Source organism: Brachypodium distachyon, chromosome 1 (genome assembly GCF_000005505.3).
Source record: "Brachypodium distachyon strain Bd21 chromosome 1, Brachypodium_distachyon_v3.0, whole genome shotgun sequence".
NCBI classification, from domain to species: Eukaryota; Viridiplantae; Streptophyta; class Magnoliopsida; order Poales; family Poaceae; genus Brachypodium; species Brachypodium distachyon.
The window spans coordinates 46,900,650-46,918,545 of record NC_016131.3 but is presented as its reverse complement, the minus strand read 5'-3'; the positions used below and the strand labels follow the sequence as shown (position 1 = coordinate 46,918,545).

Sequence of the window (17,896 nt, the reverse complement as noted above, 5' to 3'; positions counted from 1 at the left end):
TTGTAGTTGCATCCAACTTGGCGGCAGCGGCCATGTCGGCTTCAATGCGGAGCTTCTCAGCGGCTGTGACTGCATCTCCACGGTACTTCTCTTGAATCGTGTCTATGAAGCTCTTGAAGCGCTCATCTTTCTTGAGTTCTTGCATCTCCCCTCTCTTTCCACTTGAGGTCTCTTTGACGGAAACCATCTCTTTCAGTGATTCTTGCAAGGCAATAGTGGAGGCCTCACGCTTCAAATCATCCTTCGAAAGCTTCTTTCCCCGGGGCCGATCTGAACGCTTCCCCAAACCCCCACTTATTTCATTAGCTTCAAGATCAATTGGTGTGCCATCATTGCTTCTTTTCTTTCCTTGAGCGGCATTCTTGGCTTGGATTTTGAGAGAAGAACTAGATCAATCCATTTAGGAGCCTTGTGAAGCTTGATCCAGCAATGGGGTAAGTTGAACTTCTTGCCATTATTCATAGCCCGGAAGGCATCCATTGCTTGGATCACTTGTGAGGCCACACCAACCCCACTCACGGGGCGGTTCTTGACACTATCATAAGCAGCGGTGTACTTGTTGCATTCAGCTAGGATATGTTGCCACCGATGTGTCAAAGAGTTTTCATTGCGATCACTTTCAAATGAGTAGGGATGGTGGCTCTTGTACTTGTGGAAGTACTCATGTACGCGCTTCCAATATGCACCTCCCTTTTTGCTCGGCCCCGGCAATTGGGTCTTGTCCAATTGTTAGCCATGCATCACACAACAACTTGTCTTCATTCTCCGTGTATGATCCAGTCCTCTTGGTGCGACTTGTTGTTTGTGAGGTCACTTGAGATGAGATAGCTCTTCTTCGAACAAACCCTCTCCCACATCATCAAACTCTTCTTCTTGGTCACCATCTTCCTCTTCTTGCTGCACACCGTCTTGCCCATCATCTTGTTGCCCACTGTCTTGCCCACCATCTTGCTGCCCACCTTCCTTTATCATCTCTTGCATCATTTGATCATCATCATAGTATGCCTATTGTGATCCAAAAACATCGTATCGATCAAACCACATCAAAAAGTTCAAAAGACACTAGTTGAATTAGTGAAATATGTACCTCATTCACCGGTGACAATTCATCGAACACATTCCGGACATCCGGTACCACGGCCGTCGGGGAGGGAGAACCGAACAGATTCCGACCATCGGGGATACCGCGGGCGCATGGAGGCATCTGTTGCAGCATTGGCGAGTCACCGGGGTTGTACATGGTGTTGAGGTCGAGCGCCAACGGTGCACCCGCAAACAGCACCGAGCCGCCCACCTCTGGGGACTGGCCGCGCAGAGAGAAGCGGCTGATTGCAGGCTGGTAGCCGTACGTTGGAGATGACATGGGCGGCGACGTGTTCCGAGGAAGGCGGTTCCCGGAAGATTGACTCGCCAAGCCACCAGCTTGGTGGGCAAATGCGTCGGCCACGGCTTGCTGATTGTACAGGAGGAGCGCCTGCTGTGCTGCCAATTGTTGGTTCCGTGCCGCCTGCGCCGCCTCAGCTACAAGGTCATCTTCTTCCACGGCGGCGGCAAGGGCTCAGACAGCGGCATCCTCTTGCGACCTCTTCAACTCCGCAGCCCGGTGGCGCCGCTCCTTGCGCTTCAAGCTCTCGGGATTGGGGTCCTTCTTCAAGCTCCTTGCGACGCCGGCGTGGACAGCAGCAGAGGACGCCGGCCCGGACAGCAGTAGAGGCACGCCGTCCTGGGCGGCTAGGGCACGAGGAGGCGAAGGGAGGCGACGGGACTGCAGAGGCGCGCCATCTATGGTGCCTAGGACGCGAGGAGGAGACGTGAGGCGTCGGCTGGAGGCAGGAATCGGCCTTCCCTTGCCGTCCATGGCGGCTCGTGGGGAGGCAGGTAGTTTGGGAGGCGACGGGGGGAGCAGTCACGGGAGGAAGAAAGTCGCGTGGGAAGAAGAACGTGGGCCAGGCCAGACAGGCGGACGGATAAACAACACCCCAAATTTGCCCCAAATTTGGGAGATGTTTGGGGGATTGGCCCGGACAAAATACACAAAATGTTTGGGGTAGCCCATTGGGAGATGTTTTTTTTGACCATATGTCCGTTTCGGACAAAACAGGCATTTGTGATGGTTTTGGGTAGCTCGTTGAAGTTGCTCTAAGATCGTCGACAGAAAAAACACAACATATGAGTAATTAACCATCAGGCGTTAATTAATAAAACCACACTTGGTCGGTCGGACAAACGGGGCACACACTCGGATCACACTCATACAGTCCGCACACTCAAGTCACTTACACCACACGGAAAGAAGAAATAAAATCGGAGAGATACAGATCGCAGGCAGGCAGGCATCCATACAGGACCATCAGGAGATAGCAAGCAGACAAGCATACATGCAGGCACCAACTATAAGTAATTTACTCCGTAGGAAGGTACGCAGCTACGGAATGAATCAATCGAGGAGTGGCTGCGGGCACGTGAACCCGTTGGGCGGGTGCTTCCCGCAGGTGATGAGCAGGCGGAGCGCGACGGGGAGGTAGATGTTGATCCCCAGCAGCCGCGCACGGATGGTTGTGCAGAGGCAGAGCGCCGCGTCCAGGTCCGCCACCCCCTGCACCAGCGGGCAGCACTTGCTCCTCGCCTCCTTCCCGATCACCGCGTGCACCAGGCCCCCTAGAAGGTCCACGCACGCGTTCAGCTTCAGCGCGTCTATCGGGCACGTCTTCCCCCCCGACGGCGGCGGCACGTATGGCGGCGTGTAGGGCGGAGTCGGCGGCACGTATGGCGGCGTGTAGGGCGGAGAGTATGGCGGTGTTGGCGGTGGCAGCGGGGTTGGGGGGACGTAGGGCGGCGAGTATGGCGGCGGAAGGGGAGATGGCGGCGGAATGTAGGGAGGAGTTGGCGGGAAGGATGGAGGAGTTGGCGGGAAGTAGGGAGGAGTTGGTGGCGGCGTGTGGCAGGGCGGGCAGTCGGGGCTCCCCGGATGGTGGTGCTTGGGCGGCTTGCCGTGGTGGGGCGGGTGGTGATGATGCCCGGCATCACCGCCGCTGCCGCTGCCGTGGCCGGGGGATGGCAGCGGGCAGTTGGTGTCGCGCCAGCCGTGGGAAGAAGAAGGGAGGAGGAAGAAGGCGACAATGGCGGTGAACACGAGCAGGATGTGGCCGGTGGCCATGGCTGGCGCCGGCACGCGGCGGGTGAGTGTGTCCGTGCGCCTAGCGGCTTCAGTCACGGACGTGCTCTGCGATATGCAGCCAGAAGAGCCGATCACAGTCCCGTTTTATATACTACTACAGCGGAGGCGCGCGGCCATGTGTTGGGCGAAGAAGCGGGGTACACCTGGCGAGGGCGCGCCCGGCACACGAGGCCACGTACTACGGCGCAGGCCGGGTCACGGGGGCAATATGACTTGCGGTGCCTGAGACTGAGAGAGACGGAGGATGTTGTCCTGGGAGGAAACGTCCGGCGCGCCCGTGACCTGACAGGGTTTTTGGCGCCTTTGGGCACTTGGACGGCCGGCGCGGCCGCACCCCTGTGTCTCCTCCCCAGGCAGGCAGCTTGGCACTTTGTCAGTGACGGCACAAACACGTCCAGCCCCGGAGTTTCCCTGTTTAGCCGGATTCAGCATTTGATTTTCTTCGTAGCCGTAGTATAAACACCAACGAGGGCAGGCAAGCCAACGCGCCCCCCAGCTCTCAGCGAAATGCTTGTTTTCAGAGATAGGCAAGGCAATGGTGTCCTCTCCTCCCTCAATTATTATGTATGTGTGTGATCATACCAGGGGAAGAGCCAGAGGCGCCCCTTGTTTTGATCCCTGGATTGGAACGCATCATTTCTTCTGTGCTGTACATCATGATGGTGGAAGCAACATGGGGCATGGTGTTCTAAGAAAACTGGGGCTGGATGATGGCGTGTGCCTTGGCCCTAACCAAGGCACCAAACCGAAGCAGCAGCAATATGTTCCCCGTGAACCTCGTCAAGACAGAACACTGGCACGGTAATATTGTATGCACCACCACCAAAGGAAGGATGATCCCATCTAACCCAATCAGAAATTAGCTTAATAACTTATTATTACAACAACATCCATCGGATCTGTTTCCTTGTTTTCGCATCCTCAGTCAGCCAGATAGTGGTGATTGATCTAATGAAGCGAGATCTCCGATGGGTGTGTGGTAACTCCAGTTGTTGGTGGTCAACAATAGCATAGAGCCCAGTTTTTCCTGTACAATTCAAAACAAAAACCAGCATATGCATCCAGCAAGGCAAAGAATTACAGGGCCCGCTGTTTCTGTTGCGTCGGAAAACCAGCTATCACCGACGCGCCTTTCCTGTCATAAAAAAAAACACTTGCAGTTAGCTTCATGACTTTTTGCTCGAATTTTCCCTTTTTTAGTAGCTAAAAACACCTTGGAGGACATTCTCCTGGGTGGAAGAGATGGGAGTTGTGTTTAATCTTGGGTTGACAATGCGTTCTATGTTTCTATCATGCTACTCACCGCGCGGAGATGGCCGAGGCCTGTTCTATGTTTCTATCATGCTACTCACCGCGCGGAGATGGCCGAGGCCTGTAAGACGCGGAGGCCATGTCGTTCAGGTCCTGCAGCGGCGTCAGGTGTTTGATGACCTCATCCATCATTGGGCGCGACTTACTGTCGCGGCTGAGGCAGTGGTGGCAGATCTGGGCAACCTTCTGCACTCCTCTAACGGAATAGTTCAACCCGAGGCGAGGATCTACGAGCTGGTAGAGCCTCCGCCGGTCGCTTAGGTACGGCCTCGCCCACGCTACCAGGTTCTGCTCCCCCGGCGGGCGCTTCTTGTCCACCGATCTTCTGCCAGTCAGTACCTCGAGTAACACGACCCCGAAGCTATAGACGTCGCTCTTAGTAGTCAAGTGACCTGAACAGTGGACTTGGACATGAGATACAGAACTTGGCATGTCTACTGCCGAAACAAGTAATAATAAATTTAAGGTCGTGTAGCTTTGAAAGGCAAAAAAATAAACACGTGATATGCCTGATTTTATGGTTAGTTACACAAACTCAGGACAGTTCAACCATGATACCGAGTCAGCTACTGAAACAAACAGCTTTTTTTGCCCGCAACCACCCCCCCCCCCCCCCCCCCCCCCCATCTTTTTATCAATACCTGTCATTACGTACTCAGGGGCAGCATAGCCATAGGTGCCAAGAACCCGAGTAGAGACATGGGTTTTATCTCCTTGAGGACCTGCTTTTGCTAATCCAAAATCTGAAAGTTTTGAATTGTATTCCTGTAGAAGCAGAGCTCTCACTGTTAAAGCAGCATGCCACAGGAAAGGATGAAAGCAAACAAATTGACAAGAGATATTACCGAATCAATAAGAATATTTGATGTCTTAAAATCCCTGTAAATAACTGGTTTTGGACCAACATGTAGAAATGCCAGACCTTTAGCAGCACCAAGAACAATCTTCATCCTGCAGGGCCAAGGTAGGGGAAGAGTCCCTTCAAGATTAAACAAAGTAAGATGACAGGATTATAAAAGGGAGAAAATAATATAAGATAGTACCAATCAAGAAAATTCACAAGTAAACATTACAGGACAGAGGGAGTAGTTTTCAATAACAGTTAGCAATTAGTGCACACCACCTAAAATAAGTATAGGTTAAGACTTAGGGTTCAACGATAGGGTTTCTAGATTGTATTGTTTTATCAGTCTGAAGATTTAACTGCAAAAGACAAGCATGCTAAAAAGGCCCCTCAAGATACAAGAATATCTAAATGTTCAGATGCATTATTTACTTTCTTTTGAAATGAAAAATTATGTGAGTGCATGGGCACATGAAAGTACACATATAGAGCTTGCATGAATTAAAAGTATAATGTCAAGTACTATTTCAAACAAGGCCTTCCAAGTTTCAGGACTAAATGTAGGAACATAAATCTAAAACACTAACACTTGAAGTTGATTGCTCACTTCTGAATAGATGATTTTCTAGACTTCCTCGTGCCATGAATTCATATACCAGCAGCCTTTGGTCATCCTCGATGCAATAACCGATCAGCTTAACTAGGTGCTTGTGATGCAATTGTCCCAGAAAATCAATTTCCGCCTGCAAATCAATATCTCTGGATATTATTGCCCCACCTAAAGAAATATATGTATGAGGCATCCACAATACTTACCACCCATTCTCTATGACCTTGAAGGGCATCTTGCTTCAAACTTTTGACAGCTACAGTCAGACCAGTGCCCGGTTTTGCAGGAGCTGTGCCGTTCGGCTCAATCCACCCCTTGAAGACATACCCAAACCCACCTTCTCCAAGAATACTGTCTGGCCTAAAGTTAACAGTGGCAGATTTCAACTCTTGGAAAGTAAACTCAAGTAGCTTGGGTGGTGTTTTCTTTTCAATTGATGCGTCAACACCATTTTCATCACTAAGTTTCTTCTCAAAATGGTCAGCAAGATCTCGATTGCTAGCATTTAGGTATCTCATCTCTGCTGTCATGGAGGAAAAATAATTGATTGAGCATTTCACTCCATAATGGAAATTTACTGGTAGAAAACACCAGCTAGAAAGCATGGCTATTCACTGGAATGCAATATGAAAGCACCATGCTCAAATTAAGCTTGAATGTATAAAGTAATATAGAATTCTGCCCAGGCTAATATTTATTAGCTCTTGGACTTCCCCAAATATCGAAAATGGTTAACCAAGTAGATAGGCATTGACCCAAGAGCAAGACAATTATATACTAGGCATATACTCATCTTCAGATTTTAATAAGGACAAAACCCCATCAAGTTGAATTGATGTACCATGAATATGTTTCTTATACTATCCAGGCTAATCATACACAGAATGTCAATGATCAGCGTCACAGCAGAAAGCAACGCAAGTTGACAAGTATATGTATTTTGCTCCTTGAACAAAAGGAACAAAGACTTGCTTCATGCTTCTGTATTATTTATGACATGTGCACCTTCAGTTATTTCATGGGGATCAGAAAATCTCACCTGCTAGTGGAATGTTATGGCATAATACAATTTCATTGAAAATAAAGAGCAAAAAACCATTGGCCTGAAGGGGATTTTGATCTCACAGTAAAACAAAACACATTTTTTCTTACCAACACAAGATACAAGCTCGAGCTCATATAAATGGCCATGGCACGAGTTGTTTAAGTTTAGGACATTGACGCCTACAGTAAGCAAGGCTAAACTCATGAGGTTTCCCCCAGCGCCCCTTGTCAATCCGGTACCCAAGCAAGAAATCCCAGCTCAATGTACAAGTTCCATGCTGCCCCAATGATGTGTTAGAAATCAGTGCCTTATCAATTATCATCAGCATGAGTTGCTTGTGAGAAGCTGACCATTACATCGGCAAGCATTTACACAACTAGAAAGGGCATGATCCTTCTGTTAATAAGCAACACGAGAGAATCCTATGACTATTTCGTCTGAATTTCTACAGCAAGCACGGAACGTTATCCCCAATTTCTCATTAGCACGAAGCAAAATTCACAGCACACCAATTCCATATCACGATCATGGAAGTTAATTAATTAAAGACAAACAACTGTGTGCTCGCTAAAGAACAAAGAAGCAACTCTTTCCCCATAACCGAACAACAAATATGTATCCCCCCCCCCCCCCCCCCCCCCCGCCACCACCACCACCACCAACCAGCTCAAAAACAAAATTGTGATCAAACTACCTGCATCATAGACGAGGCTGCCCTTGACCGCGGCTCCGGCGGGGCTCCGCTCGGCGGCCGACGCCGCCGCCGGGCGGAAGCAGGCGCCCCGCAGGCCCCGCGCGACGGCGGCCCAGCACCCGCACTCGCCGCGCTCCGCCCGGTGCTTGGGAGGAGGCATCGATCGGTAGTTCGATCTACCGTCCAGGCGGCGAGGTCGAGGTCAAGCACAGGCTTGCCGCGCCCGCCACCTACCACACCGCGCCGAGGCTACGAGCGCCCACGCGGCACGACCGGTTCTTGGGCGCTGCTGCTGCTGCTGCTGAGTTGCCTAGTTGCTTTGCTTGCTCCGTCGCCGTCCGAACCCCCCGACAATAGATAAGTGCGCGCGGGCGCAAAAGCGAGAGGTGGGGGCGAAGGAGAAGGGTCAGAGGAAGAGAGGGAGAGGGGGGAAAAGGTGGCGGCTGGCGGTGCGTGGTGGGAGTAGACAAGTCGGGGAAGCAAGCGATGGCGCGCGCGGGCGGGGAAAGTGCGGGCGCGAGTGGGAAGGGCCGCGAGGAGGAGTGCGGGCGCAGTGGGTCGCACTCACTCGCGCACCACTGGCGCTGGCACCCGCGAGGTGTCGCCATCGTCGTCGCCGCCGCCGTCATGGTGACGACGACGGGAGCTTCGGGACGGACGGGAGTGGGAGTGGAGGGTGGCCAGACCAGAACAGCGATGGATGGCGGCCGTATTTTACGCATTTTTCGGGTGGGTTTTATTCGATTCCTCCCCACGAGCGAGAAAGACTGGAGCAAAGATTAGTGTAGGCAGGAAGACGATTTGGTTGCCTTTGCTTAACTTGGGCGCCGTATGGAATGCGGTTCTTTTCCCTCCGGTTTCATGAGATGAGAGGGCTTTCTGCATTGAGGATTGCGATATCAGGTCTTCCTGGATTCTATATGCAGAAATTTCATCTTGAGCCAAATAACCTTTAAACTAGTCTGGAACGGAACTCAAGCACTCCAAGCGATGCTAAGCTAGTCTCAAAGTTCAAGATCTCTGGGCAGATATCAAATGTTTAGTTGCTGCAGCTGTAGTAGCGTGTCACACTTATATTGCATTTTAGTCAACTTTTGTGACAAGTGTGACTGGTGAATTTGGGCGCCGAAAACCAGGCTTGTCACAGCTGTTAGCACGAGTGTCAAGCCACACTTGTGGGATAAAAGTATGGTAGAGTGCGGAGGAAACCAACTTTGCGGTCTTAGGAGAAACCAACTGGGCAACTGACCTTCACTAAACAAAAATTAATGGTTTGATTTATCTGGTTTAGAAAATGGGGGAAAGAAGTTTGTCCCCCGTGCCGGCGTACCACGTATTACATGACAGCATGTTGGCGACATGTTTAGTGAACTAGTGATGTGCTACAAACCAAACAAATAACAATGAAATTGCATATCCGAGTTAGGGACTCGTTCTGAATTCTTAATACTGAAAAGCTCTAATGTGCATACCAAGAACTGGTAGAAAAGAGCAATTCCCAGTGACAAAACAAAATCTTGGGAGCAGAATAATCCAGTATAGCTGCCTGTTTTAGATCCCATAAGCGATACTAAAATGGTTCGCTGCTAATCACAAATTAGGAATACAAAAGCTGGTAACCAAAGAGGAAATTACAACCTCCTGCAGTTCGCTTCTTAATGGAGGACCCTTCAGTTCTGGGCTGCTGGCTGCTGAGTAGGAGGGGCTTGAGCTGCCTGCTGCTGCCCTGCTGGTCCTGGCGCTGGTTGCTGGGACGAACTTGCTTGTTGTGGTTGTGCTGGTGGCGCCAACATCGGCTGATATGGCGGATACTGCGGTGGGTATGGCATGCGAGGTGGCTGCGTGTAGCCGCCATATGGTGGTGGTGGTGGGTAGTATGGAGGATACTGACCGTGGTAGTAGGCCACCGGTGGCCGCATAGGGTAGCCCTGTCCTGAGCTGCTTGACGGCTGAGCTTGCCCAGCATGCTGTGGCCCGCTGTCGCCCTCTTGTGACCTGACTACAGCACCCATCCTCTGGGGGTCCATCGAAGGGTACATTGTCCGCTCCGTCGCTGGCGGTGCTGGGATGTTGAAGTAGTATGATGCAGGTGCCGCTTGCTGTTGGCCCTCCATCCCAGGAGGCTGAGGCTGGTCGCTGCTATGCTGCTGAGATATAACAGCCCTCGGGAGCAGTCCTCCGTGGGAAACATGACCTTGCCTCCCAGCCTCATCATCATCTGCCCTTGGTGCTTGCGGCTTGCCCCACATGAGCTTCAGGCGCACACCCTTGATGACTAGCTTGTTGGCAAGCTCCTCTGCAGCTTTCTCAGCACCTTCTCTCGTTGTGTATGTTACAAATGCACATGCACGTTGGAGTACCATCCTGATGGATTCAATCTCACCATGTGCATAGAACTGATCCCTCAAATCCTGCTCCGTGACTCGGTTATCAAGTCCACCAATGTAGAGGGTCCTTATACTCTCATCATCTGGTGGTGTCAGGGATGGCATTTCACCTGCCTTACCCAAAAGTTTCAGAGCAACTGGGTCATTAACTCTGCAAACAGCAAGAGACATCAGAAACCAAATCAAATAATAAGTGAAATTGGCACATCAGGATATCAACCCAACTACAGCAACGAATAATCCACTAATTACGTCGAACTAAAGAGACTGAGCTTGTTTTGAGATATATATCACTGCTTGATACAACTAATGTTCCCAGAATTGGTTTCTGATATACTACAGGACATAAGAAAAAAATAGAGGTCAATCTGCTTATTTGGATTTGTCAACTTGGGCCAAATTATTGCATAATACCAATGGTTCTTGCCAGACACTCAGAAAAACTATGTTCGACTTTGTGAAGACATGAATTGGTATATACTGATATGACATATTTCAGGTTAAATGAAATGGCGTATATTCCAGGACAATATCAGGAAAACAACGAAACTAACATGGGTGTCAGTCTAGGTTCAACTGTATGCAGAAGTCTTAAATCACATACTCCCTCCGTCCAACAAAAGATGTCTCAAGTTTGCCAAAATTTGGATGTATCTAGACATGACTTAGTGTATAGATGCATTCAAATTTAGTCGAAGTTGAGACATCCTTTGTTGGACGGAGGAATATGTTAACTAGGAGTGCCAATAAAAGTGATAACTAATACCTCTAATGGAATAAAAGCATGTAACAATCTTGTGTGCATTTTTCTAAAAAATAAATAAAAGATCTTGTGTGCACAATCAAATCACATACCCATAGTAACGATCTTTGATGTTCTGCTGGGATAACTCCCCAGTCTCAGGCATCTCATGGCGATACGGGCATTCAGCGCCTCTTGTACATTCACCACGCACATAGAAACTGCAAACATGAGCTCGGTTCCTCTTGTAATATGGTGATGTCCTCTGAAGCTTCAGAATTGTATCATTTGGACGGGACTTTCCATAGGAAGAGTCATAGTCTATGCCAGCAGCGGCCTACATCCATATAAAGTATAAACTTCCATTAGGAACAATTAGTACTCCCTCAGACCCATATTATTTGTCTCAAATTTGCCCAAATATGGATGTATCCAATGATCCATGTTTAAAAAGCGTCTAGATACATGTAATATTTCGACAAGTAATATGGGTCGGAGGGAGTAACAGATTTAAGATGCATGCACAAGAAGTTGGTTATGGATGCATAAGCAGAGAATCAGTGCAAGCCACCAGGGGAGATAAAATACAACTTTAAAGTATGTTTGTTATTATTTATCAAATATACTTTAAATGCATCCATCGTATGTTTTAGTAAATTATGGTAGGTCATACCGTTATACCGTCAATGTTTTTTTTTTGTTATTGTATCACTCTGTCATAAAACCAGTGATGGATATATAGACACAGTTGATGATGGAAACAAGATTAAGTGATGAAAAATAGAACATACCTTACGATCATGCTCTTCGGCGAAGTACTCTCGGTTGACATCACTCCTTGGGATTGCATCATTTGAATTGATCGCAAGTGCTGTATCCCGAACCTGAACTGGTAGACCATATTCAAGGTCTAGCAGGCAGACCTGGCAGACATTTTTCAACTTGCAGCATGTCTGACAGATCTCCGTCTTCTTGTACCTTGCATCCCGACCAGGTCGCCAACGGAAGACAGTAAAAGGACGTGCACATATTTTGCATTCTTTGTCATATTCTGCTCTTAACTGCCAAGAAAAATAATAAAGCTAGTAAATCTAGTGTCTCCATGAAGAACTGAAGCACACCGCAAAACAGGGAACAATAGAGGTACCCCTACACCATGCGTTATCTGATTGATAATTTCTTCCTGTTATGCAAGCTAGAGCTTGCTTACATCAAATTCACTTATCATACTGAATTACTTAAATATTCTTTTTGGAAAAATTACTGATAACTGTGGCGACAAATTACCAAGACACACATGGAACAGAGTAGTTCAATACAGCACAGAGCTATCGATCTCTACAAGCTTCTGGTTAAAATTTACTCCCTCCGTCCCATTTTAAGTGTCTCAAATTTGTTCAAATATGGATGTATCTACACCTAAAAAGCGTCTAGATACATGTAATATTTCGACACTTAATATGGGACGGAGGGAGTATAAAACGGGACACATATTGCAGAGCACGCCATCAAAACAGAAACCTAGCTTTGCCTCCGATCTACTCCCCCAAGGTATAAAACAGCAGTGGCACCAAGCGGATCACCACGGCGCACACAAAATCGCGCCAACGCCAACAGACCAACAACCAAGCACACGAGTCAGCAAGATAGGGTTAGGGTTTGGGGGGATGCACGATGCGTACCATGCGGACGTAGGGGTTGTCGCCGAGGCAGGACTCGCAGATGATGGGGAAGTCCGACCGCTCCCACCCGTCCGCCTGCGCGTCCCGCAGCAGCCGGTGCGCCATCTCCGCCTCTGCCGCCGGCGCCGCCTAGAGGCAGAGAGAGAAGAGAGAGGGGAAAGATACCGCACGGGACGAGACCTCGGCTAGACGAGGCGAACCGCGATATCGGGCTCTCTCTCTCTCCCCCCGGTTTGGGTTGTCTACCTGTCTGCCTCTGTTTAAACGGGCTTCTTTGTGCCGGGCCAGGGTTCGCATATATATGGGCCTAACCGACGTACGAATGTACGATAGCCCAGGGGCCCAGTTAGTTAGTTAATTAATTTCGGCGGCTTTCGCGACCGGGAAGAGAAGAGTATCGAGCTGCGATGGACGGCGGCGGCGGCGGGAGGAGGGAGGTGGTAGCGGGGGAGCTGGAGAGGCTGCGGGCGGAGAGGCAGGAGCTAGACATCCGCATACGGCTGCTGGAGTCGGAGCTCGAGGCCGGCTCCGCGGCTCCTGCTTCTCCCGCGGGAGAGGACGCGGCGGCAGGGGTAGAAGACGGTCTGTGCGGCGGCGGCAGCGGCGGTGCGTGCCAGACCCGCCGTGAATTTGTGGAGTCCGGTGCACTCCCAGCCGATATGATCTACCGGTACAGCCGCCACCTCCTGCTCCCCGACTTCGGAGTCGAAGGTTAGTCAGTTCAAACGGGTGCACACTGCCCACCTGCTCAACGCTGCTTGATGGTGCCTCTGATGCTTTGCTAACGATGTGGTAGGCCAGAGGAAGCTCTCCCGGTCTTCGGTTTTGGTGGTCGGCGCCGGAGGATTGGGCTCGCCCGTGGCATTGTATCTAGCAGCTTGTGGTGTTGGTAATCCCCTCCTGCCTGTTGCTCCTCGAGGCGTGTTTGCTTTTGTTGTTCCATTGGGGGAAGCATCTAGGCCGTTATGAAGTTGAATTTTTCTCTTTAGGCAGGACACTTCTCCTTGCAGTACTGACATATTTATTTCCTGTAACCTGGTATCTTCCTAGGGGTCTTGGGCATTGTTGATGGTGATGATGTTGAACTTAACAACCTTCATCGACAGGTATAAATAAGTTGGAATTTGTTTTGATCCTGTTCTACTCTTTATAATATTTACCTTCTGAATTACGTGGGTGATTATGTTATCTAAAAAATATCTTGACGCCGTTCATTTCTGGTTGTGAGAATAGGTAAAGTATTCTCATTCACTTGTCGGGATGTTAGTTATCAAATTCACAGTTACTTAGAAACTTGCCTTGCTAAAAGTGAACCATTCAAACATAACTGTAAATCAGAAGTTAGTTTTCATTTCAATACTACTCCCTCCGATCCTAATTTCTTGTCGTTGTTTTCGTTCAAAGAGGGAGTATTTATTATTATTAGTCATAAAATATGGCATGACAATACTGTCATTATTTAATAGGAGGTCATGTATGATGTATCTTAAGTTAAATGTTTTCTCTTGATTGTTCTCTTTTTATTGAAATATCTTTAATGTTCTCTTAGATAATCCACAAAGAAGCATATGTTGGACGATCGAAAGTGAAGTCAGCAGCTGATGCTTGCCGTGCGTAAGATACTGTCCTTCCGATATATTTTATATATTTCTCCCTTTCTAAATAGTATTTGGCAAAGAAGAACTCTTGTCACATTTGAGGCTAATGTTTAACCAATTTCAGTTGTGTTATTTTGAAATCAGGATTAATTCGTCTATTAAGTTGGTAGAACATCATCATACTTTGAAGCCAAGCAACGCGTTGGAGATTGTGAGAAAGTATCCTTCAGGAATCTGATGTGATTAGCAAAGCAACACTACATATTTTTAAAGAACAAAACCAACACCCCTGTTTTCAGCACTAAATTATCACAGATATGACATAGTTGTTGATGCAACCGACAACCTTCCTACTCGTTACATGATCAGTGATTGTTGTGTATTGCTGAACAAGGTAACAGACTTTTGGTTTTGACCCTCTGTTATCAATGCTGCTCTAATACTTCACAATGGAATCCAGTTGTCTGCATTATGTTATTGGTTAGAAAGCCTTTTGTCAGGAGTTTCTTTTAATGCATTAGCTAGAACCACGATATATTTCTGTTTATTTCATTTGCACTGGTTTTGGCTGATCACATGCGGAATGCTATTTAATCTGTGCAGCCTCTTATATCTGGTGCAGCATTAGGTTTGGAAGGGCAGGTAAAGTCCTTTCTTGCAAAATCTCATGTATTCTTTTAGTTTGTTAGTTTTTTTTTTCTTATTCATCTGCTGATGTTTGTAATAGCTGACTGTTTATCATCATAACGGAAGTCCATGCTATCGATGTCTTTTCCCAAATCCACCACCTGTGGCTGCTTGCCAGAGATGCTCAGACAGCGGTGTTCTTGGGGTTGGTAAGTAGTCTAGTAAACGATGCTTCATGTCCATAACAACCACACGTCCCAGCAGTTGATGTATGAACTATAGTATTCACAGTAAACATTGTCCGGATGTGTGTGCATACTCAACTTGCTGTTTTCATGCCCTTGATTTTACCCATACAATTGAAAACATGAATAATTAAGTTACTCGCCAAACACTATGGAATTTGGAATTTTAGTTATGCCCACCTTAGCTGTTGGGTTACTACACTTGTAGGTTGTTTGATTAAACAATGATTCTTTTTCTGCATAGAGCAAGCATGTACTTCTGTGGTTGTAAAAACCAATTAGCCATAAATAGGATGGTATGCATAATTGCTTATCATATACAATAACTTCATATACTCCCTCCGTCCGGAAATAAGTGACGTGGATTTGTATTTTTTGTATAAGAATGATACAAATCCACGTCGCTTATTTCCGGACGGAGGGAGTATACTTTTTTGGCAACTCGTTTCACACTGTAGGCTCACTACTTTTTGTTGACTAGTTCCTGGAGTGATTGGCTGCCTCCAAGCTCTAGAGGCTATAAAGGTTGCAACTGATGTTGGTGAACCTCTATGTGGAAGAATGCTCCTCTTTGATGCACTATCTGCTCGTATTAGAATTGTACGTAACTCTACTTTTGCACATTTACTGGTCATACAACTGTACTGTATACAACAGGGTATTTATTTCCTGCCTGTACTACCTATTTCATAAATTATATGGTGAAATATATAGTTAACAATTTCATATTTCCATCTGAGGGTCATCAGTGAGCATGCACATTGTACTTCATGTACATTGCACAAGGGAAATTCTGACTTTACAGTCCGTTCCTCAAGAGTGCTTGCGAAATCGAAAACAAAAGGTCTTATATTTAGACAATGACACAAGCGCCACATACTGTCTGCCTCCAACTTACATGTTCTCGTTAGTATCCATTGCTTGAGGGTGAACTTTAGTCAACAAGTTGAAGCTCGTTTGTAATTTTCTATTTCTAGTATGTTCTGCTTGTTTCATACTACATAATACCTTATCAAGTCTACATATTTCTACAGGTTAAGATACGAGGAAGCTCGCCTGTTTGCACCATTTGTGGAGAAAAATCAGTTTTCACGCAAGAGGAATTTCAGAAGTTTGATTATGAGAAGTTCACAGAGTCCCCAATGTCTGACAAGGTATATTTTCCTTGTGTGTGTAGATTCTGATTTGCTTTTAATACTTCAGAGGGCTTCAGAACATTGACTTCACATTAATGTGATTAATATTTTGTGTACAAAAAAGGAGCTGTGAATTGCAGATTTTGCCAATTGGTTCAACAACTGAACTCTAATGCTAGCATAGCACTTTGTGTTTAGCAAGTGTTATAGAAAATGTTACTGGCAATATAAACCAGATGGGTTGTGCTAATGGGATTTTTTTTGTTCTAATCCATATAGTGTGAAAGTATTTAATGGGCATCGTCTAGTGCCACTACAACCTAAGTTGGAATATACTACCTCCGTTCCTAAATATAAGAAGTCCTAGCTTTGTCCTAAGTCAAACTTCTTCAATTTTGACCAAGTTTATAGAAAAACCTACCAACTTCTAGAACTCCAAATTAGTTTTATTAAATCTATTATTTATACTATATTTTTTCATAGTATACTCATTGTATTGTAGATCTTAGTAGAAGTTTCTATAAACTTGGTCAAACTTGAATAAGTTTGACTTAGGACAAACATAGAACTTATATTTACGAACCTAGGAAGTAGGTATGTGACATGAAATAATGCAGTCCAGGTGCAGGGTTTCTGTGTTGTCACATGGAATGGACACCATCAATAACCAGCTTAACAAGGAACAAATGGTACAAAGTACACAGTAAGCAAGCTGATTGCCGTGGAGTTCAGAAAGTGATTAAAAAAATTAAGATATGAATAAAATCATACTAACCTAGTTTCTACAATACTGTATCACCTACTAGTTGTTTCTGGTTGGAAAGTTGTGTTATTTCACCTATTTTATGATTAATGCAGTCCACACCAAGCTTGAGCCTGCTACCAGACAGTGCTCGCGTCACTTGTACAGAGTACAAAAGGATGATCGACAAGGGCGAACCTCATCTACTGTTGGACGTGCGGCCTGCTCATCACTTCCAAATAACTTCACTTCCTCAATCTCTGAACATACCGCTCTCCGTTCTGGAGGAGAAGCTGCCACTGCTCGAGATTTCACTCAAGGAAACAATGGACACTTCCGCCGCCTCAGATGAACAGCCGTCCTTGTACGTTGTCTGCAGAAGAGGCAACGACTCTCAGAGCGCTGTCCAGCTTCTCCGTGAGAAGGGGTTTCCTTCCGCGAAGGATATAGTTGGTGGCCTGCAATCCTGGGCACAAGATGTTGACCCGGACTTCCCAGCCTATTAGGGACACAGATGCAGAGATCGTTGCCATACATTTGAGGCTTCATGGTTGGTTCGTGCTGAAGCTGCCATACATTTGAGGCTTCATGGTTGGTTCATACTGAAGTTCCCATCTTTGACAAACAACAGGGTTGAGCTTGAGATGATTGTTTCAGACATCATTGGTTGTACTCAACTGGAGGCTCATTTGAGCTATCTAGTAGAAATTTGAATACTTCTTTTATTACTATAAAAGAGAGTGGCCTCTCCGATTTCATTAAAGGAAACCATATGTCTCATACATAGAATTAAGTTACACAGCCCACAAGGCACTGAACAATAACGGCTCAGGCTAACCTGACGTTGCGCCCAGACAGAAACAGGAACACTAGTTCCAAACCGAACAAAATAATGCTGATGCAAACTGCAACCATGAAAGGCTCAGGCTAACCTGAAGTTTGAATACATCATATTTAAGTTTTTCTTGTGAAATTTGTGTGGCTCAAAGTTGTGCCTGAAAGCTAGCACAACTCAGTCATGGTAAATATATAGAAAGTACTAGGTCCACAGTAGA

At 47.0% G+C, this 17,896-nt stretch overlaps 4 protein-coding genes across 6 annotated transcripts; 1 reads left to right on the top strand and 3 right to left on the bottom strand.

Annotated features, from left to right (window-relative positions):
* Window positions 1-2,170: 2,170 nt before the first annotated feature.
* On the bottom strand, window positions 2,171-3,259 carry LOC100843854 (36.4 kDa proline-rich protein). Its single transcript, XM_003564206.4, has one exon. It carries the CDS (start codon window positions 3,155-3,157, stop codon window positions 2,438-2,440), a length of 720 nt encoding a protein of 239 aa, XP_003564254.1. The 5' UTR covers window positions 3,158-3,259; the 3' UTR covers window positions 2,171-2,437.
* Window positions 3,260-4,012: 753 nt separating this feature from the next.
* On the bottom strand, window positions 4,013-8,253 carry LOC100843544 (receptor-like serine/threonine-protein kinase At3g01300). 3 transcript variants are annotated; one of them, XM_010229681.3, is made up of 7 exons: window positions 7,683-8,253; window positions 6,150-6,466; window positions 5,941-6,076; window positions 5,335-5,468; window positions 5,131-5,254; window positions 4,482-4,881; window positions 4,013-4,313 (listed from the first exon to the last, which is right to left on the bottom strand). In XM_010229681.3, exons 1-6 carry the CDS (start codon window positions 7,840-7,842, stop codon window positions 4,523-4,525), a joined length of 1,230 nt encoding a protein of 409 aa, XP_010227983.2. In that variant the 5' UTR covers window positions 7,843-8,253; the 3' UTR covers window positions 4,013-4,313; window positions 4,482-4,522. The 3 variants fall into 3 exon arrangements, with proteins under 3 accessions (XP_010227983.2, XP_003564253.3, XP_014752381.1); XM_003564205.4 differs by having other exon boundaries at window positions 4,531-4,881; window positions 7,683-8,241; XM_014896895.2 differs by having other exon boundaries at window positions 4,531-4,881; window positions 6,150-6,463; window positions 7,683-8,241.
* An 820-nt stretch (window positions 8,254-9,073) lies between these two features.
* On the bottom strand, window positions 9,074-12,731 carry LOC100843243 (zinc finger CCCH domain-containing protein 40). Its single transcript, XM_003564204.4, has 4 exons — window positions 12,494-12,731; window positions 11,603-11,872; window positions 10,925-11,148; window positions 9,074-10,220 (listed from the first exon to the last, which is right to left on the bottom strand). Exons 1-4 carry the CDS (start codon window positions 12,596-12,598, stop codon window positions 9,353-9,355), a joined length of 1,467 nt encoding a protein of 488 aa, XP_003564252.1. The 5' UTR covers window positions 12,599-12,731; the 3' UTR covers window positions 9,074-9,352.
* A 148-nt stretch (window positions 12,732-12,879) lies between these two features.
* On the top strand, window positions 12,880-17,609 carry LOC100842319 (adenylyltransferase and sulfurtransferase MOCS3-1). The gene is made up of 11 exons (XM_003564200.4): window positions 12,880-13,204; window positions 13,290-13,382; window positions 13,544-13,599; window positions 14,043-14,107; window positions 14,236-14,310; window positions 14,407-14,485; window positions 14,695-14,733; window positions 14,819-14,927; window positions 15,445-15,563; window positions 15,998-16,117; window positions 16,958-17,609. Exons 1-11 carry the CDS (start codon window positions 12,901-12,903, stop codon window positions 17,345-17,347), a joined length of 1,449 nt encoding a protein of 482 aa, XP_003564248.1. The 5' UTR covers window positions 12,880-12,900; the 3' UTR covers window positions 17,348-17,609.
* The last annotated feature ends 287 nt before the right edge of the window (window positions 17,610-17,896 follow it).